Below are 22,765 nucleotides of genomic sequence, written 5' to 3'. Positions count from 1 at the left end.
GGGAACATTTTCTCATCAGAGATATCATTGCTGCTCTGCAGAACTTCAAGATCGTCAATTCCCTTGTGATGCATAGAATATGGAAGGACTGGCAAAGAGTTGCACCAGCTGTTGACTGGAAGTTGAATGCATATACAAGAGGCTCTTATTTAGCAGGTCACTCCATTTGGATGATGAGGATCAGTTTTTACCCTGGTAAACTCTCTGAGATTGTTGTGAAAGAGCTAAGCAAAGAAATGGATTTTTCAATGGGAAGATATGTAGGACACGGCCCAGGCATTCCAGGTCTCAGGAAAATTGCCATCATATGTTAAGGCAAATTGCCTTGTTGGGTTCTAACAGGTCTGCAATTCAGGAATGTCAGGATAAAATTCTGGAGAATGAGATTTACAAGTTTAATTTGCACACTCTAGGTCCAATTTCAAGAGATTGGTTATGGAAGTATGATGAATCCAGAAGGGTTTCCAAGCCCCATTCGTTGTATCAATACCTCAGGCCACCATTCTCATTCCAAGAGAAATAAATCAGCAATGAATCTTTCAGATGTAGAAGATAAATGGGTGAATCAATTTGACACAATGTGGTCTGACTCTCCTCGAGTCGTTTATGGCTCATTTTATTTCAGGGATTCCTCGCTAATATCAGATGCATTGTGTGTGTACCAAGATATGCCTAAGACTATTCATTACCTTTTTGGAGCTACATGATAGCCTGCAATTGTTGAGAGTATGTTTGGAATACCTGGCCATGTATCTTCTTCAGCAAGATTCACAGGAAAGCTGCTTTATCAGCGGATGATCGACTCTATTGCGCTATTGTGCTTTAGAGGTGTTTGGTATTATATCTCAGTTACTTCTCTGTGGGTTTTACTTAAGTGTTGATGTAAGGTGATCTTTAGTAACACTCTCCTCTTTTTCAGCATCCAAAGATAAGTCTTTGTATGATCTTAAGCTGCAAATTGGGGATTTTAGCACATTGCCACATTCCCCTTGCAAGTTATGTGTGGTTGTTCCCTTGAGACGCCTCCTGAAGATTCTTTTATAACCTTCAGGTAGACATTATTGTTTATACTTATCTCATGTATTATATATTTGCACAATATAATTAGCAGTTTAAAAAGAACTATTCCTTAACTCACTGAAGAAATACAATTGAAAAGATTACCATAGTGGTTGTTATAAGGGTTGAAATTGAATTTCCTTGAATTTTTCAATTGTAAATTTGGCTTCTAATCTTTTGCAAGTGAACCTTTAAGGATCTACGAAAATAAATCATTTTTCTCAGAAGAACTATTTTTTATTCTCAATCTCCCTATGAAAATTGTCACCTAAAATTTCGCTTTATCATGACCAAATTTCTATTTTTAACGCACTACTAATTAATCTCCCAACCACCCTACAACCAGAACTTCATACAACATATACATTTAGACAACCAGCAAGTCAGCATGCAAAGCAACCCACTCATACTTTAGGGGTAGCTAGTGATCATCCTATTACAAATCCAATTAGCAATGTTGTTAAGGTCTTGACTGTTGATTTTTGGTAGCATCGGATGTGTTTTAGCCATGAAAATTGGTGGAGAGGCTAAGGCACATGAGATTTTCAAGACCCAGAAATCGCTTGGGGAAATTCCACCCAAATGGAGAGATATTAAAATAATTAATATTTTTAATGGGTTTCTAAGTCTAAACTTGGGAAAATTAAAATATTAATGTGTATTAATATAATATGGGTGAGAAAGTTCTAAATAACGAGAATCAAGCCAAATCTAATCTTAGCAGTTGATTAGGGACTTAATCTCGGCCGTTGAATCGTCAACAGGAAAAGTATAAGAAGAGGCTTCAAGGTCAATTGGAGATAAACCAAGTTGATCAAGAATTCGATTTTCTGGGGCGGGGTTTGTTGAGATATCGAGTTAGTGATCTGTTGCAGCGAGGGGTAGTTTGGCAAAAGGTCGAGAATACATAGCAGAGTGGCAGAGAGTGTCAGAGAGACAGCACAGAGCCTTGGAAGGCTAACGTAGAGGCAGCCAGGATTGACGTAGAGGCTAAGGAGGCCAGCGCAGAAGACGTAGAGGGCCAAGGGGCTAACGCAGGCAGCGCAAAGGGCTGCAGAGTTGACGTTGGGTTGAAGAGGCAGCGGTGAGGAATTTCCGTGGGACAAACTGAGAGTTGGTTAGCTGACGCAGAGCCATAGAGGGTGACGCAATTCTTGAGGGTAGCTTGGAGCAGCTTTCGCTGTCCAGCTAAGGGAGTAGTCGAAGTCACTATGAGGCTATTCATGCAGTTGATGATTAGCCAGAATATTTGTCTTCGAAAAAAGGTACTTCTGCCAAGGAAAATCTCTGAAGGGCGAGCCATTTCTGGCACCTAGTTGTATTCAGAAAACTGCATGATAATAAAACCCTCATATCTATTGCACCAGTTTTTCCACATTGGGTTTTTCTAGGGACGATTGTCCAAAAATAACGGTGTCCCTTGTGTTGTCTCAGTTATTTCATTTGTTGATCTGTATATGTGTGAAGGCTACAGTTGTGTTTATTTCGGTATTTATATTAATAAATAACTTTTTAGTGGAAAGAACAAGTAGGAGATAATAAACTAGATAATTCAGTAGGGATTTTTGATGTCAGACTTAGAAATTTTCACATGGTATCAGAGGGATTGCAGATCACAGGAGGACTGAAAACACCAGCAGAAATCTGAAATTTGCAGAGGTAGCAATTGTCCATAGAGAGCATTGTTCCAGAGCAGAAGCAGTAAGAGAAAAGTGATGTAGAGCTTGCGTCATCATTTCGAGCCAAGGGAAGGGCAAGCGCAAAGACAGAGAGAGGCAGAAGAGGATCACGAAGAGCCACGTCATCCTGCTCAACCAGGTAGGACTAAAGAAGTTGGCCGAAGGAGCAAATTCACCCTTTGTCGGGATTGCGCAGAGCCTAAAAGGTTCAGTTTCTTCAGTTGCCAGGGCTTGGGGAGCTGTGTGCAAATTGTTATTTGTGGAGCTGGTGGGATATTGTTTCTGTCGAAACAAAACAGTGTCTAAGGAGACAGAACCAAGGTAGAGGGAATCACTACCTCAACGGATTTCTAGCCAAGGAATCCAAATCCGTGTTGCAGCAGCAAAGGAGGATTGAAGAGGAGTAGTTTGACAATTGGCAGGAGGATTTCCAGGAGGGAAGTCGAGACTCAGAGGGAGTCTACAAGAGGAGCAGAGATGGCAGTCAATAGATTGAGGGATCAGGACAGATTGGACGGAGCTTCCAATTTTGTCATCTAGAAGGCCAGGATCCTAGCAATCCTGGACAGACATCGCATCAAGGACTATGCCTTGAAAACCATAGTTGTCCCAGTTGACTCGAATGCTAATGAGAAGTATGAGGAGGTCGAGGTGAAGGAAAAATGCTTGAGCCTAGACAGGGTCAAAGATAATGTCATACCACATATTGCTGAGAAGAACACAGCAAGGGACATGTGGGAGACGCTGACCACCCTATACCAGGGCTACTTTGTGCAGTGAAAGATGCTATTGGAGAATCAGTTGTGGTCATATCAAATGCAAAAGGGAGAGCAGATAGATCCATTCCTCCATTCCTTCTTAGGTTGCAGGAAATTCGCGATCAGCTTACTTTCGTGAGGTGTACACCAGATCCAGAGTTTATGGTCAGGACTGCCCTGAATGCAGTCTCCGAGGAGTGGGAGACATTTGTCCAAAGTATTTTGGGCAGGGATACTCTTCACAGTTGGGAGGAGATGTGCGCAGCTCTTCACCAGGAAGAGATTAGGAGAATGACCAAGGCGGGGAGTAGTGGCAAGGGAGGTCGAATCAAGAAAGAGGAGGAGGATGCGGCTCTAGCATCTGCGAGACAGCAAGGGAAAAGGAAAAAAAAGGACATGGGAGCTAGGACATTATGCATCCTAGTGTCCCAAGAAGAAAAATAAGGGAGAGGCTTCCGATTCAAAGGCAGCTCCAGCAAAGGCGGAGAAGGAACTCGAGACTGATGACGAATGTGCCATGAGTGCTCATGCACCTCTAAAGAAGAGGTGGGGTGACATAGAGTTGTAGTCAGGAGGACTACATACTAGGGGCAGGATTCTTGAGGTACCCAAACTCTTGGATCACATCTAGCTACGGGAGCCCTTAACGACAGTAACATGATGACAGGTGTTAGGTGGAGCAACAAGGCAGGGCTAGAGTGCAGAGTTTTGTAGCAGCGCAGTAGAGGTTGCAGCAACGCAGTGGCAGCAGAAGGAGCACGGGTTAGTAGCAGAAGCAGCTTCAGCATCACGAGGCTTCCACATTGACCGGGATGTCAATTTTTGGGAAATTCATTTACCTACTTCTCGTTAACTAGGTTGCAGTGCACCAATTAGCAGTGGCAGTGCTAGGGGCAGCATGGGCAGCATATTAAGAGGGAGTTGCAGTACAGATGTAGCAGTGGAAGTGGCAGTGTCATGGGCGGCAGTACAGGAAGCAACAGTGCAGGGGATGTGAGGCAGTAGGCCAAGCATCAGCACAAGTACCATTGCGGAAGATCAATGTGATGTTTCTATGATGAAGCATTACTAAAGCACATTCCTCACTAAGACGGAGTGTTGATTTTTGGTAGCATCGGATGTGCTCTAGCCATGAAAATTGATGGAGAGGCTAAGGCACGTGATCTCTCCAAGACCCAGAAATCGTTTGGGGAAATTCCACCCGAATGGAGAGATATTAAAATAATTAATATTTTTAATGGGTTCCTAAGTCTAAACATAGGAAAATTAAAATCTCAATGTGTATTAATATAATATGGGTGAGAAAGTTCTAAATAACAAGGATCAAGCCAAATCTAATCTTAGTCGTTGATTAGGGACTTAATCTCAGCCGTTGAATCGTCAACAGGAAAAGTATAAGAGGAGGCTTGAGAGTCAGTTGGAGATACACCAAGTTGATCAAAAATTCGATTTTCTGGGGCAGGGTTTACTGAGAAATCGAGTTAGTGATCTGTTGCAACGAGGGGCAGTGCAGCAGAAAGCCGAGAATACATAGCAGAGAGGCAAAGAGAGTGTCGGAGAGACAGGGCAGAGCCTTGGCAGGCTGACACAAAGGCAGCCAAGACTGACGCAGAGGCTAAGGAGGCCAGCGCAGAAGATGCAGAGGGCCAAGAGGTTGACGCAAAGGCAGCACAGGCTGATGCAGGCGGCGCAGAGGGTTGCAAAGCTGACGTTGGGCTGAAGAGGCGGCTTTGAGGAATTTTCGTGGGGCAGACAGAAAGTTGGTTAGCTGACGGTGAGCCGTACATGGTAATGCAGTCTCTAGAGGGTGACGCAATTCCTAAGGGTAGCTTGGAACAGCTTTCACTGTCCAGCTAAGGGAGTAGTCGAAGTCACTATGAAGCTATTCATCCAGTTGCTAATTAGCCGAAATATCTATCTGCGAAGAAAGGTACTTCTGCCAAGGAAAATCTCAGAAGGGTGAGCCATTTCTGGCACCCTAGTTGTATTCAGAAAACTGCATAATATTAAAACCCTCATATATGTTGCACCGGTTTTCCCGCATTGGGTTTTTCCAATGACAATTGTCCAAAAATAATGGTGTCCCTTGTGTTGTCTCAGTTATTTCAGTTGTTGATTTGTATATGTGTGAAGGTTGCATTTGTGTTTATTTCAGTATTATATTAATAAATAACTTGTTAATGGAAAGAACAAGTAAGAGATAATAAACCAGATAATGCAATAGGGATTTATGGTGTGTCAGACTTGGAAATTTTCATACTAGCAACCTACCGGATGAGCACAAACGGAGTAAGGACCCATTGTCAACTTGGCCCAAGTCCCTGCTATTTAGGGCCAACACCCCCTAAAGGGCCAAGAGACAAGTCCTTAATAAAACCCCAAATAACACAAAAATAAGATCGGTGCTTTATATGGAGTCACCTAAATTGGAGGCATTCACTTCTAAAAGTTGTCTAGCTATAAAATATGGCCATATGAGAGAGGCAAACGTTGAGCGAGAGGGAGCCACGCAGAGGCCAGAAGTGTCTGCGTCATCCATACAGAGGCTGCAGGAGTGACGCAGAGGGTTGTAGAGGCTGCGCAGAGCCTCAAAGGGCTGACGCAGTGAGTTTCAGGTTGACGCAGAGGGCAGGAAGGCTGACATTGAGCTTCAGATTGTGCTGGAGAGGATTCCGGGGGGCAGACTTTCCGAATATTTGCTTCCGAATAGAGAGGTATTACTGTCGGATTATTTTCTCTGTCCAGTGAGCCGGTTTGGCACCCAGTTGTACTCAAAAAGAATTCATAATAAAATAACCCTCAGAATTGTTGCACCGGTTTTCCCAAGTTGGGTTTTTTCGGAGACAAGTTGTCCAAAAATAACGGTGTCACTTGTGTGTTTGTCTATTTCTTTCACTTGTTGATCTGTAGATGGTTGAGATTGTATTGTGTTTATTTTAGTATTTATATGGTTAAAAACTTGTTCGTAATTAACCAGTAGGCGAAATAAACCAGAGAATACAAATAAAAGTTCTAACAATAATACTTAGAAATTTCAACATAGTATCAGAGCGTTGCAGATCACATGAGAGCTAAAAGCACCAACCGAAGCAGAGAATTTGCAGCAGAAACAATTGTCCCGTGTGACAGAAGGTGTTCCTTGCAGAAAGCGATAGAGAAGGGTTGACGCAGAGGGACTGTATCATCAGTTCGGGCCAGAGAAAGGTCAACGCAGAGGCTGAGGAGGGTAGAAAAGGCTCACAAAGAGCCACGCAGAGGCCAGGAGAGTTGACGCAATTGGCTAGGGAAGCATTTCAGCTAGTGCCAGGATTGTGCAGAGCCTAGAGGCTCAATCCTTCAGTTGCTGGGGCATAGGAAGCTATGGGAAAATTGCGAAGAGTGAAGTTGTTGGGGTGTTGTTGCTACCGAGATAGAACAGTACCTAATGGGGCAAAACCAAGGTAGAGGGAGTCGCTACCTAGGCGGATTTCTAGCCAAGGAATCCAGATCAGTGTTGCAGGATCATAGGAGATCGGAGAGGTACGATTCGACGATTGGCAGGAGGATTTCCAGGAGGGAAATCGAGACTCAGAGGGAGTCCAGCAGAGAACTTCCAAGAGGGAAGTAGAGACTCAGAAGGAGTTGATGAGAGAACTTCAGGAGGGAAGTAGAGACTCAGATGAGTCGAAAAGAAGAGCAAAGAGATGGCCATGAATGGACTAAAGGATCAGGACAGGTTGAACGAGGCGTCCAACTTTGTCATCTGGAAGGTCAGGATCCCGTCTGTTCTAGATAGGCATCGCATCAAGGCCTTCGCCTTGGGAACCATAGCTATCCCGGTGGACCCAGCTGACAATGAAAGGTATGAGGATGCGATGGCCAAGGCGAAATGCATAATCCTTGATGGGGTCAAGGATCATTTGGTCCAGCATATTGCCGAGAAGGAGGTGACAAAGGAAATGTGGGATACCTTGAAGAAATTGTATCAACGCACTTTCGTGCAGAGGAAGATGCTAGTGGAGAATCAGTGGTGGTCATACCAGATGCAGAAGGGGGAGTAGATAAATCATTTCCTCAGTACATTGAAGGAGATCTGGGAACAACTGACTTCCATAGGGGCCACACCGGATCAAGAGTTGATGGTGAGGACCGCCCTAAACACAATCTCCGAGGAGTGGGAGACATTTGTCCAGAGCATTCTGGACAGGGTGAATCTTCCAGATTGGGAAGAATTGTGGGCAACTCTTTGCCAAGAAGAGATCAGATGGATGTCCAAGACGGGAAGTAGCAACAAAGGAGTCTGGGTCAAGAAAGAAGAGGAAGAGGATGCAACTTTGGCATCTGCGGGGAAGCAGGAGAAGAGGAAGAAAAAGGACCTCTCCAAGATAAAGTGCTTCAACTGTGGGTAATTGGGGCATTATGGGAACCAGTGTCCGAGGAAGAAGAATAAAGGAGAGGTGTCTAACTCCAAGGCAATGCCAGCAAAGGTGGAAAAGGAGGTAGAGGAGGATGACAATTGTGCCATGAGTGCTCATGTACCTCTAGAGAAGAGGTGGGGAGACATCGAGCTATAGTCAAGAAGACTACAGGCGATGAGGGGCAGGATCCTTGAGGTACCCAAACTCTTGGATCATACCTTGCTACAGGAGCCCCGAAGTGAGAAGTCGCAGGATGGCAGATGTCGGTAGAGACAAATGTGGATGAAGCAGCAAAGAGTGATACAGTGCAGTAGTCCCAAGCAGCGCAGAGAGGGTTGCAGCGGTGCGAGAGGCACAGAGGAGGTTGCAGCAGTGCAGGATGGCACAAAGAAGTTTGCAGCGGTGCGAGAGGTAGGGAGTTGTTGCAGCAACGTAGAGGCAATAGAGGGAGCACGAGATAGCGGTAGAGAGAGCTTCAACATCGGGAGTGTTTCTAGCCTAACAAGGATGTCAGTAGTTGGGTGGATCAGTAACTTACTTAATAGTAACTGAGTTGCAATGCAGTAGCAATTGGTAGTAGCATGATTCAACATGATGAGAGGGGGTTGCAGTGTAGATGCAGTGTTGGGAGAAAGGACCAACAACAACACGGATGTAGAGGGAGTTGTCATACGGATGCAGCAGTGGCAGTGGTAGAGCCATGGGCAGCAGTACAGGATGCAGTAGTGTAGAGGATGTTGGGCAAGGAGGCCTAGCATCAGCACATGTACTGATGCCGTATAATCAGAGTGATGCTCAGTGTGGAGTATTACTATAGCATAGTCCTCGCTAAGAGGGAGTGTTGATTTGGGGTAGCATCAAGTGTGCTCTAGCCATGAAAATTGGTGGAGACGCTAAAGCACATGAGATCTCCAAGACCCAGAAATAGTTTGGCAAAATTCTACCCAGTTAAGGAGATACTAAAATAATTAATATTTTTAATGGAGTTCCTAAGTCTAAACTTAGGAAAAATAAAATATTAATGGGTATTAATATAAAACTGGGTTAGAAGGTTCCAAATGATATGGATCAAGCCAAATCTAATCTTATTTGTTGATTAGAGATGTAATCTCGGTCGTTGAAGGACCAACAGGAAAAGTATAAAAGGATGCTTGAGGGTCAGTTGGAGAACACACCAGAGTGATCAGTCATTCGATTTTCTAGAGCGGGGTTTGCCAAGAGAAGTCGAAACAGTGATCAAAAGCAGCGAGGGGCAGTGAGTACGGGCAGAGAGGCAGAGATAGTGCTGAGAGACCAGCGCAGAAGCAGACGTTGAGCCAGAGGGAGCCACGCAGAGGCAGAAGGGACTGCGCAGAGGCTAGAAGGGCCTACGTCATCCACGCAAAGGTTGCAAGAGTGACACAAATGGCCGTAGCAGCCACGCAGAGCCTTAAAGGGCTGACGCAGTGAGTTTCGGGCTGACGCAAAGACCAGGAGGGTTGACGCTGAGCTTCAGATTGTGCTGGAGAGGGTTCCGTGGGGCAGACTTTCCAAATATCTGCTTCCAAATAGAGAGGTATTACTGTCGAATTATTTTCTCTGTCGAGTAAGCCGGTTTGGTACCCAATTGTACTCAGAAAGACTGCATAATAAAATAACCCTCAGAATTGTTGCACCGATTTTCCCAAGTTCAGTTTTTCCGAGGACAAGTTGTCCAAAAATAACGATGTCACTTGTGTGTTTATCTATTTCTTTCAGTTGTTGATCTGTAGATGGTTGAGACTGTATTGTGTTTATTTCAGTGTTTATATGGTTAAATAACTTGTTCATAATTAACAAGTAGGCGAAATAAACCAGAGAATACAGATAAAATTTCTAACGGTTAATACTTAGAAATTTCAACAAACATTAGTAGGAAACTAACCTTGAGGCATCAACTTCGTAGTTTCATGTTGACTATATCAAATTATGTTATCTCTTATCTTATGAGAGTCTCTTCGTTGAGAGACGAACTTGGAGCCATAGAAGATACCATTGATGATGTCGAGCTTGTTATAGTGACTCTTAATGGATTTTCTTCCTCATGGAATCCATTTGTTCAAGGAATTTGTGCATGAGAAAAGCTTCCCAAGTTTGATAAACTTTGGACTAATTGTGTCCAAGAGGAGGCCATATTGTTGTCCAAGGACAGCTTGCAAAGGCCTCAGGATAAAGAAATTCAAGCACTTCCAACTCACGCAAAGAAAGGAAAAGGAGGAACAACATTTGGAAAGTTAGATAAGAAGATTATCCGCTCAAGTTCAAGATTGGAAGAAGAAGGATATGTAAAAGATCAGGTGCTTCAATTGTCATGCCTTTGGACACCATACCTCCAAGTATCTTCAGAAGAAAAGGAAGCAAGAACAGAATGCATCAACAACCGATGTTGATGATGATGATGAACATCAACCTCAAAAGAAGACAAAGGAATCTAAGCTTGATGAGATTGCTAATGGACTTCATAAAGAATGCTTCTTTTGACATACATTAATGATTTTTTCCATGAAGGCCAAGGATGTGGTCTTCAATAGAATCCAGGAGTTCAAGGCTCAAGTAGAAAACTTGACAAGGAAGAAGATCAAGGCTTTGAGGACAGAGATAGGAGGAGAGTATACTTCCAAGGACTTCAATGATCTTCCACAAGGATGCCAAGATCAAGAGGGGTTTGGCAGTTCCTTACAACCCTCAACAATTTCCTCCTTGATCAAGAGAAAAGTACTTTCAATAATTTTTTTCTCTCCTTTTTTATTTTTTTTGTTAGCCTATTGTTCTTTCATTTTGTTTACTTTAGATATCAGAAAATGATTGTTATGTTATGATTCTTCTTTCATCCATGGCCTCCTAAATGGGGTTTGCAGAAAAGAAGAAAAGTCCATTGCGAAGGTTGCCAAGGCGATGATTCATGCAGCAAATGGTATCATTGAGAAGTACAAAGTGAGGTTTACAACAAGAGGGTTCTCCCAAAAAGAGGGAGTGGACTACAAGGAGACTTTTGCTCTAGTCACTATATGGCTAGGTTCTTGTATCGCCTAAGGGCTCGAGCATTGACTCAGCAAGATTGATTGGTGTTCAAAAGGAAGGATTGTACAGATTGTTAAGATTTCTAGGACTGTGCTAGATGATTAGAAGAGTTTCTAGTTCAAAGGGAGTAGATAGTCAGGCAAAATGGAAAGAGCAGCCTTCTTATGGGTTAGGATTGTCAGACTCAATGCTCAAAGTTGAGAGGTCTCTAGTAGTATGTCTTCCATGAGGGAACCATGCCAAATAGCAAGGTATATTTCAATAACAAAGGGAGCAGTAGTGGTAGGAGGATTTGCATCTATGAGAAAGGGAGCAACTAGGATTGCCACAAGAAGATCTGCTTTAGTGTCAGACGGAGCACCCAATCAGGCTAACTAGAAAGCAGTTGTGGTGATGAGCCCAATGAAGGAAGTTGGCTAGTTTATGGTTGAGCCAAGGCATGTGGCGAAGCATGTATTGGTTGACTTCTGGTAGCATCGGATGTGCTCTAGCCTCAAGATTTTGCAAGGAGGCTGACACATTTCCACAATACCTAATTTTGGGATATTCCACCCGGAAGAGGTTTAATTAAAATTATTAATTATTTATAATGGATGCCTAAGTCTAAACTTAGGAAATTAAAATAATTGAAGTGTATTAATTAAACTGGGTGTGAATTTACTAGAAGAAGGCAAGGATCAAGCCAAGATGATCTAAGCCATTGATTAGAATCTAATCTGGGTCGTTGATTGATCAACGAGAAGATTATAAGAAGAGGCTTCATGGGCATTTGGAAAGACATATTTGAGAGATATCAAGAGATCGATTTCTCAAGAGAGCAGCGCAGCAGTTGCAGGAGAAGTCATCGAGGAGATTTCTTGCAATGAGGGGCGGGGATAGTTTTTCAGTTAAAGAGTTTCCTAATCCAGGGATACATTGTAGAGGAGGTAGAGAGAGATCCAAAAGAGGCAGCGTAGAGCCATGTTGAGGCAACGCAGAGCCCTTGAGGAGATTCGCAAATTTGTTGAGGAGAAAATCAGATCCAGTGCCAGGAACCAGGGTGTGAGGCCGGAGGGCCAGAGGATCGTGCATCCAACCAGCAGATCAATCAGCCAAAGGAAGTGACGTAGTCCCTATCAGTTGTGACACAGAGCAGCACAAAGGCTGCCCAGAGGCAGCGTGGGGCTAGCATTCAGTGGTTGGATCAATGTCAAATCCCCAGTGATAGTGTGACGTATTTCTCACTAATTTCTCTGCCAGTCAGATTCTCTGTATCGGATAGCCAATAAGGCATCCAAAGATTGTATTCATAGACTACTACATAATAATTAAAACCCTCAGTTGTTGCACCGGTTTTCCCAAGTTGGGCTTTTCCGGGGACATTATCCAAAAACAACAGTGTCGATTGTGGGTGTGTTATTTCCTTCTTGCTCAGTACTTGTTTCCGCAGTGTTTTATGTTGTGAAGGTTGTAGTAGATTTTATTTCGATGTTTACTAAGTAACATAGTAAATAACTTGATTTAGAAATTAACAAGTAGGAGAATTTTACTCAGTTATTGCAATAGGGAATCGGGTAACCGGTTTTTCACATGGTATTAGAGGGCAGGTGAAGTAATAGAACAGAGCCAGAATAGTCCGGTGCTGAGCTAAAGAGGGAGATCAGAGAGCTGCGGAGGCAGCAGATCGAATCCCCAAAAGGATTGTGCAATCCAATGTGTAACAACTACTAGTCATATACGCAGTGGAAATATTTAAAATACTTCGTAGACAAAGACATCCATCATAGGATAGTGATTGTAAATTGTATATTGTATAAAGAGTTCATATAGGATAATACGAATGAGAATGAGGGTCCTGTATATATAGCCAGGTAAGTAACCTTTCACGAACAAGCATGTCTCTAAGACATGCCTTTTCATTATTAACTAACTAACCATTAGTTAATTTACTTATTATTTATTATTATATTTATATTATTGTGATTATTATTTATTATCTATTTTTTATTTATTTTTACATAATTTATGTTCATAACACAGTGCGAGGAGGGCAAGATTCTCAAGGAAAAATCTCTCTCTGAGTGAGTTGACAGAAAGAAAGATTTTCAAGATCGAGATTTGTCAGCAGCAGAGGGAGTAGTACAACAGCAGCTTCAGCGAAGAGCAGTGTTCAGGTGGGACGCAGTTTTTTCTCTGCAACAATTGTTGGGGCAGAAAAGCATTAGAAAAAGAAGAAGGCACACTGAGGGAATTTCTTCCTCAGAGGACTTCTAGCCAAGAAGTCCAAATTTTCCAAGCAGAGCAGCAGTAGTTGTGTGCGGGATTTCTCACTCCAGAAGGGAGTGCGAATAGCTGGGCAGCAATTGCGCAAAGGAGAAGAGGGAGCAATTTGACTTTTTAATGAAGAAATGGCAGCAGCAAGATTGAGAAATCAAGATCGATTAGACGGTGCCTCCAACTATGTGATCTAGAAGGCTAGGATATCCTGCCTTCTAGATGAGCATGATCTCAAGATGTATGTCAATAGTGTGGTAATTGTGCCCGCCGATGCAGATCCAATCAAGAAGTACAAGGTTGATATGGCGAAGACTAAGAGGATCATTCTCAACAAAGTTCGGGATCATGTAGTGTCCCATATAGCCGGCAAGGACACTGCTCGACAGATGTGGGAAGCCTTAGCCACGCGCTATACAAAGGCTCTTCTGAGCAACGAAAGATGTACTTGGAGGAGAAGTTGAGATCCACGAGGATGCAGAAAGGGGAGTGTATAAACTCCTTCCTTAAGAGGCTTCAAGAAGTCCGAGATCAACTGGCTTCAAGAAGTCCGAGATCAACTGGCTTCAATAGGGTCAGGGCCTCAACCTACAGAGTTTGTTTGATTAGCGCTAAATAGTGTTTCTGGAGATTGGCAAGTGTTTGTCCAAAGCATCCTATGCAGAGAACACCTACCAGATTGGGAACATGTATGGATTGATCTATAGCAAGAGGAGAGGAGGCGTGACCTGGTGAAGGCCATAATCAATGGCAGTAGCAGCAGTGGGACGAAGGTCGTGAAGAAAGAGGAGGATGTGGCCCTTGCATCAAAGGAGCAGCAAGAGCAGCGAAGGAAGAAAAATGACATTTCGAAGATCAAGTGCTTCAAGTGTGGCGAGATGGGCCACTACAACACTCAGTGTCCACTCAAAAAGAGGGACAAGGAGGAGAAGCAAGATCAGCAAGCAGCATCTGCTAAGATCGACAGGTTGTCCTCCAGACTAGAGGAAGAGTTTGCCATGATGATCGATATGCCTCCAAGGGTGAGGTGGGGTGATCTGAATTGTAGCCCAAGAGAGCTACAAGATGGGCAGGATCCTTGAGGAGTCCACCTCTTGGATCAAGACCTTGCTATGGGAGACCATAGTCAGTTGTCCCAGGATGGACCAGTGGCAGGTGGTGCAGTCAGGTGTTAGAGCGACAGATGTAGTGGCAGGTGGTGCAGTCAGGTGCTAGAGTGACAGATGTAGTGGCTAGTAGCAGTCAGATACAGAGCAGCGCAGAGCTTGTGTTGACAGCGGTACAATTAGCACAGAGAAGAATCAGCGGCAGCGCAGGCTCCAATGGCAATGCAAAGGCTAGCAACAGTCGAAACTCAAACGAAAGATGCATCATACTGAACACAGTTAGTTCAGTATTTTGGATGTTTTTTCATTGCAAATGTTCCAGTTGCAGCAACAACACAGTTGCAATGAAAATGCCATAATTGACAACAGTTCAGCAGAGTTAGCAGCAGCACAAATTAGAGTTGCGCAATAGTTGGTGGGTAGTAGAGCCATACATCAGCAGCGCAGCAAGAGGTGTTGCATAATCAGAGTGATGCTCCAGTTGGTTGCAGCACTAGAGCACATTCCTCGCTAAGAGGGATTGTTGATTTTTGTTAGCATCGGATATGCTCTAGCCTCAAGATTTTGCAAGGAGGCTAGGATACATACATTCCACAATACCCAAAAATCGTTTTGGGAAATTCCACCCGAAAGAGGTTTAATTAAAATTATTAATTATCTTTAATGGATGCCTAAATCTAAACTTAGGAAATTAAAATAATTAAAATGTATTAATTAAACTGGGTGTAAATCTTCAAAAAGAAGACGAGGATCAAGCCAAGATTATCTAAGCCATTGATTAGAATCTAATCTAGGTCGTTGATTGATCACCGAGAAGATTATAAGAAGAGGCTTGATAGGCATTTGGAAAGACACTTGAGTGAGATCAAGAGAGCAGCGCAGCAGTTGCAGGAGAAGTCATCAAGGAGACTTCTTGCATTGAGGGGCAAGGATAGTTTTCCGGTTGGAGAGTTTCTTGATTCGAGGATACATTGCAAAGGAGGCAGAGAGAGATCCAAAAGATGTAGTGTAGAGCCACACTGGGCAGCGTAAAGCCATGCTGAGGCAGCGCAGAGCCCTTGAGGAGATTCGCAAATTTGTTAAGGAGCAGATCATATCCAGTGCCAGGAACCAGGGTGTGAGGCCAGAGGGCCAAAGGATCGAGCATCCAGCCAGCAAATCGATCAGCCGGAGGAAGTGACGCAGTCCCCGTCAGTTGTGACACAGAGCAGCGCAGTGACTGTGCAGAGGCTGCCCAGAGGCAACTTGGGGCTAGCCATTCAGTGGCTGGGTCAGTGTCGAATCGCCAACGATAGTGTGAGCTATTTCTCACTAATTTCTATGCCAGTCAGATTCTCTGTATCAGATAGCCAGTAAGGCATCCAAAGATTGTATTCAAAAACTCCTGCATAATAATTAAAACCCTCAACCGCTGCGTCGGTTTCCCATGTTGGTTTTTCTGGGGACATTGTCCAAAACCAACAGTGTCAATTATGTGTGTGTTATTTCCTTCTTGCTCAGTACTTGTTTCCGCAATATTTTATGTGTCAATTATGTGTGTGCTATTTCCTTCTTGCTCAGTGCTTGTTTCCGCAGTATTTTATGTTGTGAAGGCTAAAGTAGATTTTATTTCGATATTTACTGTGTAACATTGTAAATAACTTGATTTAGAAATTAACAAGTAGGAGAAATTTAATCAATTACTGCGGTAGGGAATTGGGTCATCAATTTTTCACAGTATTGAGGTACCTATGTGGTACAATTGGACATGGTATGAAACATGGTGCAAAAGGGAGCAACGGTGCTCTAGTACATATCGACAGACGAGCAAATTGTGGATATTCTCACCAAGCCTCTATCGATAGTGAAGTTTGTATACTTTAGAAACAAGCTTGGTGTGATGTAGAATGCCTCCCTCTTAGAGAGGGAGTGTTGATGTTTCTACAGCTTGCATAACAGGGAAGACATTCTCCCACGAGATCATGTTGATTTGACTATGAGAGAGTGATACATTCACCCATTCAACCATGCTAATTTGGCTAGGGGTGAATGACCCAGAGTATTGACGCATGCAAGATTGGGCATATTTTCTCCCATATAGCCATGCTAATTTGGCTAAGGTCGTGTCGATTTGAATAGAGGAGATTGATAAATTTACCCATGAAGCTATGATGATTTGGCTAGGGGTGAATGGTGCAAGGAAACTACAACATAAGGAAAACATTCTTCCATCGAAGCCATGCTAATTTGGCATTCATAGGGTCATGTTGATATAACTATGGAAGAATGATACATTCACGTAAGAAGCCATGTTGATTTGGCTAGGTCATGCTGATTTGACAAGGGGAGATTGATATATTCACCCATGGAGCCATGTTGATCTGGCTGGGCATAAATGGCCAGGATACTCACATTGCCTGCTTCGAGATGAAGTGATCTATATTTGTAGATGTGCATGTGAGGAGACACTACATCAACATAGCAAGTTGATGAACTTTTCTAGTGTAGGAGAAATTGCAGCTAACGAGAAACTTATTTTTAGCTAAGGAGAACACCTCCCTTGCTAAGAGTGATTGTTGATTTTTGTCTAGTACGTCAGAAGGTATTCCCGCATGACTAACGGGTCTTCAAGTCGACACTAGATGCATCATGTAAATATTTATTTTACTAAGGCAAGTCAGCCTGGGAAAAATCAAGTTGACCAACCTGTGAACAGATGTATCCCTTGGGTTATCACACCCCATCCAACATGTATAAATAAGAGGATGTGATGTCTCATTTATCCACCAAGCAAGAGAAAATCTTTTCTCTCTCTTCATCATTTGTATATCTCTTGGACACGCTACATGTGTGGAGAAGGACAAATTCATCTAGCCACTTTGACTAAAGTTGATCGAATCTTTGACCAGCATTAACCAAGCCAAGTTTGATCTCTATTTGACCAAGTTGACTAGAGTTGAACGAGTTGTTTTAATAGAGGGTTGACCACAGATTGTTGACCGCGGGAGGGCTGCATGTGCGAACTATTGACCAAAAACCACAAGGTTGACTCTAGTTGACCACATGGCCAAAGTTTGACAGCAGGCCTGCTTCACCGGGCCGAATTGACCAACGTTGAATTTTTATATTTTGGCTTGTTTGACCAGCATTGACCAGCAGATGTTTTGACTAGGTTTGACTGGTATTTGACTTGGATTATTGGCACAGATTTCTAGACAAATTGTTGATTTGTAAACCTTGCTAAAGAATAATTTCTCCTAAGAAAAGTTGTTGGGTTTTCTCCCAAGGTTGGGTTTCCCAAGGTAAAAATATTGTCTCTATTGTGCATGGTTGTCTTTCTATGATCTTTATTGTTTCTGCTGCATTTACTGTTGAGATTTTCTGAAGTGTAATTATTCAATGATATTAGTGGCATAAATATTGGTTGAAAATCATTAGGAAATGAAAACCTGGTAAAAAATTGTATTCTACCATACCAGCCTTAGAATTTCAACATATGCCATTATCTCTAACATGCGAATCTCAGGACAAAATCTGCTAAAAAATGGTATGTGCCATGCTTGTCACATGGAGAAGCCTTATTGAAATCCTGAGTTCATAAAGGGATATAAATGTGTGATCAATACTATTGTACCATCCTTGGAACTCTGCCTCTTAGAAAGTAGGGGACCTACCAAAAACAGCAAGTTTCTCTAATCTACATAAAATTGTGTCTAAATCATCATTGGATCAATCATGTAAGTTGTCTCCCTGGGAACCAATACTCAGCCTGTGTCTATATTTGTTTCTGAACCCCCTAGCCTGATGAAATGCACTGGTCTTTAACCATTTAAATTTGCCAGGGGCAAATTTATGAGATAACAAGACCCAACATCTTAGGAGATTAACTCATGCAAAATGGAAAAGTTACTAAACAAAGTTGCTCAAGGAATTATTGCCAATGTCTATTCTATGGAAATTCAAGAAGAAGACAATATTATTCCTCTAGAACTACAACATACTTTGAACAAACATAGCAAGCCTTTCAAAGGTCTACCTCCCTCTAGCAATCATGAGCACTAAATTGGTCTCTTACTAGGTACAACACCTCCCAACATAAGACCTTATGGATATCCATATCAAGGAAAGACTGAGAATGAAAAAATAGTAAAAGAGATGTTGGATGTAAGTATTAATGACCAAACAAAAGTTATTTTTCAACTCTAGTGGTGATGTTAAAAAAGTCGGACTATTTTAGGTTGATGTGTCCTAATTATAGAGAAATAAACAAAATCATTGATCTATAAACCACCATTGATATTCCACTGGCAGCTCATCAAAATAAATCTAAACTTAAAACAACCATAATAAGCCTATGCTCAGCTGTGAAACTTTGTTTTAGTATTTCTAATGCTTCAAAAAATAAAAAATAAAAACATGCCATTTGAATATCTTAACTAATACAACATATGAAACAGACTACAAAACCTTCTTTTATTATTTCTAACACTTCCAAAATTAAAAAATAAAAACATACCATTTGAATACCTTAACTATTACAGCATATGAAATAGACTACAGAAGCAAAGTCACACAATGGAACACTAATATTTACCCTGGAAACTCAAACGAGAACACTAGCAGTCAATGAAGGATTGTGCTTTCCATCTTCTTATATTACGGAGTTTACAATACAAAATAGAGGAATCACAAAAATGAACATATTTGTACTCTAAAGGATGTTCTGGCTACCATAAAATCATACTTTCAAGGATCTTCTAAAACAAAGAAGCCAACTAATGCATATTAACAAACAAAATTGCAGAGTTTGTAAAAGAGATGGAATTTATTCTACCTGGCTTAAATGTGCAGCACAAATATCTATATAGATAAAAGAAAATTGTACAAAGAAATACCTACAGAATACACTTTAAAAGAATGGGAAATATGAACTTATTTTGTGCCTACAAAATTTTTAGATTGGTACACGAGAATTGAAGATATCTGCATGAGCAAATAAAGTGTACTAGAGTCTAAAAGTTAAGATTCTTGGAATACGATGTGCATCACTGGACCAATAAAAATAATTAATATCCTCAAGCTGAATGATAGACCCAGGAGACTGTACAAGTATATGTGCAATGCTGGATTCTCGCTGAAACAAATTTAAGGGATCTAATAGATAATCTAAGCATCAAATCATAAAAATTTGATCTGTACTGTCCTTTATAATTTTCATATGAAAGGCTCAACTATATCTGTATAATTAATTACTAACAAAGGTCAATTGGATACATCCGAAAATTCAACTGAAGCATGTCTTCTGCTTCTGTTCAATAAATTGAATATGGTAATCATGCATAATTATTATTAATTTGAAAGCAATAAGGTCTTCAAAAAAAATAACCTTATTTATGGAAAAATTATAACATGTTGGTAATACTTGTGTAAATTCCGTAGTTTCCAGTTCATGCAGCAGAATCTTTGGATGAATAAAATAACCTCAGGAACATCTTACCATTTCAGTATGATTTACATCATACAAGTCTTCATTATTTGTGAAATTCTCAAGAATAATGTCTTCATAAGGATTACAACCATTTGCGTAAAGCCATTGGCCATTCTCAATATTCCTACAATTTGGACATTGCATTGCTCCTTTGGCATTAAATGCTGAACCAATACAATCTGCAACATGAACAAATAACGAGATCAAGTCCTTGATGATAGAAACTAAAGTAGGACAGCATCCAAGAAACCCATGTATACCTGAACCATAAGCTTTGATAGCATGTTGACATGTAACTTATACATAAAAGTGAAGATTCACATCCACTTCCCAAAGAAAACAAAAAAGAAAAAAGACAGAACCCTGCACCTACAGGATAATCTATAACTTACAAGACTCCAACAAAAGTTTAATATATGTCATACAAATCGTTTCACGCAAGCTACATCGTTGATTAGAATTTACCAACATAGGTGATAAAAAATTCAGTCAGCCTGTGCAGCGGCTGTCGAAGTCATAGATGAAATAATCATAATCAGACATTAATCAGCAAAGGTCCCAAAAAGATTAATTGGGATTTAATCGGAAAAATCAGCAAGCTTTAAAAACTAGAAACATATTCATTTTTTTCAGTTTCTTTAATAATAAACCGACAGCAACATCAAATAATCACATTGCCACATAAAGACAATGTTCCACCAAGTTTCTAGGATGGGAGAACACAGACTGTCGAGATACACATGGGGGACATGTGCGAGCACTACCAAATTTTAGGGACATTCAAGCTGGCTGGGACCCTGTCTCTAAAATTACAAAAATAAAAATAATAGTCATAATATCCCAATGATAACAATTCATTCCAAGGAAATTCATCATTATGCAATCCAATGGAAGCACTATAATCCTGTCAATCCTAAAACCCTGAAAACTGTGAAGTCACGTGAATTCTGAATGGGACATGAAATCCTACTTTCTCCATATAAAATCCAATGAGATTGGAACCACACTCAAACATCCTAAAACAATTATGGTAATGTTAAAAATTTAAGTTTACCAAGGTCACAAACTGCCCAAACCTCAATCCCATATCTTTGTTCTATCTTATTGGAGGAAGGATTAGGAGCGAGGGGGTGTGGCAAACCCAGATGCCCCAGTTTTGGGGAAAACATGTCCCCCAACACTAGGGATAAGCACCCGATTGCAAAATAACCAAATTACATTTTGAGTGGAGGGTCACCTTCATCCATGTGCTCATGTCGAATGGGTGAGGACTCAAGGGCAACTGGCTGATGTAAGTGGCGGAAATATAATGCAATATCATTAGCTAGTGGTGGTTGCTAGGGGTTGTTGGCAATGAAGTTGAACAACTGGCTGTCGAGAATAGGAGAAAAGTTCTCCTATAGGATTACCCATTTTGGTGGGTAATATCTGGTTCCAACATGGGGACATGAGCTCACCGTAGAACGCATGATCCATATGCTCGAACGGGAGTTCATGAGAACTCTAGCAATCCTTGGGCTCGCAAACATGTAACATTCACATTGCAATCAACTTTTTTGGGAGCATGTGCAATAGGTGTAAAGTATCACCCATGTTTCATATGAAGATAATAAAATCTGTACAGCAAATAAAATCTATTCTCAATGCATTCTATTCTTGCATGAAACATGATATGAATGATTTTAGAATGCTCACACAATATGCAATGTGACTAACTACTCTAATAAGCAATGCTAGCATGCAATGCATAACCTAAGTATAATCATACAACCAATGCAACCAACATATCATTAAATCAATGTCACACCTCTTGCTCCTATGGCTAATGATGGGGTAAAATCAAGAAGCATCACAATAATCATAATACTTAGATTCCGGATCATAGGGGTGGGAGGTGGGAAACTAAATATACCATGGATTATGGAGATAAGGTCAAGCATGAAAAGGAGAATGGAGAATTTTGCTTACACCTTTGGGTTCTCTCTTGCAACCTAAATTTGGAGTAATCAATAATCAATCTCAGGAATTCTTGCTCAAGAACTATCTCCGTTGTACAACTCTCATTGATGTCATTTAAGACATCCAGTGAGTTATAAGGAAGGAGATGACTCAAGGGCAAGGTCTCGACAAACAGACTACTTACCATAAGAATAAGATTCAAAAGGGGCAATCGAAATTGGCTCATCATCTTCACAAGCCATGGAATCTGAATATGATGGAAGGAAGGCAAAAAGAAGATCTAAGGATGGCTCAAATACATCAACAATCATATCTTCCTGATTATATGGGGTGTAAGGCAAGACAAGGTCATTGTTAACATCATTATCAATATCATAAGTCGGATCCTTGTCAAAATGGCTGCTCATATCCCATTTCCCTTCTATATGCAAAAAATCACAAATGTTAAACTCTCGAGAATTAATGGGATCACCCTTTTCAAGGTCTTCAGAAAGTGCATTACCAAACTTAACATCCATAAAAAGGATGGAGCTTCCCTCAACTTCATATACCAAGGTGTCTTTTTCAACATGATTCTCACCATGCTCCTTTTCTGGGTCATATCCTAAGTTACTTTCAATGTCCTGGTGATCCAAAAAAGAGTCTTCCTCAGGGTATTCTTCTTTGTAATGTCCCCATTCACTTAGGAGACATAAGGGAATCCGCTAACCTAATAAGGTTCCCGTAGGCTAGGACAGGAAAAATTAATCAAGGGAACACAGTTCATCGAGGAGAAAACATTACAAAAGTTGAATTGGTGAAAGGGGTGCGTCCTAGGCTAATGAAAAGGCATTTTTAAATTATCAAGTGAAAAAACCCATTAAAGTGACTTTATTAAAATAAAGGGGTAAAAAGGTGGCAAAAATGGCAAATGACTTATAAAAGAGGGAAAATGAGGAGTCTCTCTTCATTCCCCCATTTTCTCACTTGAAAAAAAAAACTTGGAAAGCTCTTAACAAAGATTCTAGGGTTTTTGGAAACCCTCATTTTGATTGCTAGTTTCGATATT

The 22,765-nt window shown here is 41.4% G+C and overlaps 1 protein-coding gene across 4 annotated transcripts in view; it reads right to left on the bottom strand.

The window, feature by feature from the left end:
* Positions 1–22,765, bottom strand: part of LOC149201749 (E3 ubiquitin-protein ligase IPI1-like) — a 152,636-nt gene that overhangs the window by 38,415 nt on the left and 91,456 nt on the right. For all 4 annotated transcript variants that reach the window (XM_089403002.1, XM_089403003.1, XM_089403004.1 and 1 more), the window contains one exon: positions 19,768–19,937. In XM_089403002.1, coding sequence (XP_089259128.1) covers positions 19,768–19,937 — 170 coding nt within the window. The remainder of the gene's footprint in view (positions 1–19,767; positions 19,938–22,765) is intronic.

Source organism: Pinus tabuliformis, chromosome 2_1, assembly GCF_031772625.1.
Source record: "Pinus tabuliformis cultivar Carrire ecotype Pingquan chromosome 2_1, CPIR1, whole genome shotgun sequence".
Classification (NCBI taxonomy): Eukaryota; Viridiplantae; Streptophyta; class Pinopsida; order Pinales; family Pinaceae; genus Pinus; species Pinus tabuliformis.
Note: the sequence above shows the minus strand (reverse complement) of the source record. Positions and strands in the feature narration are given on the sequence as shown.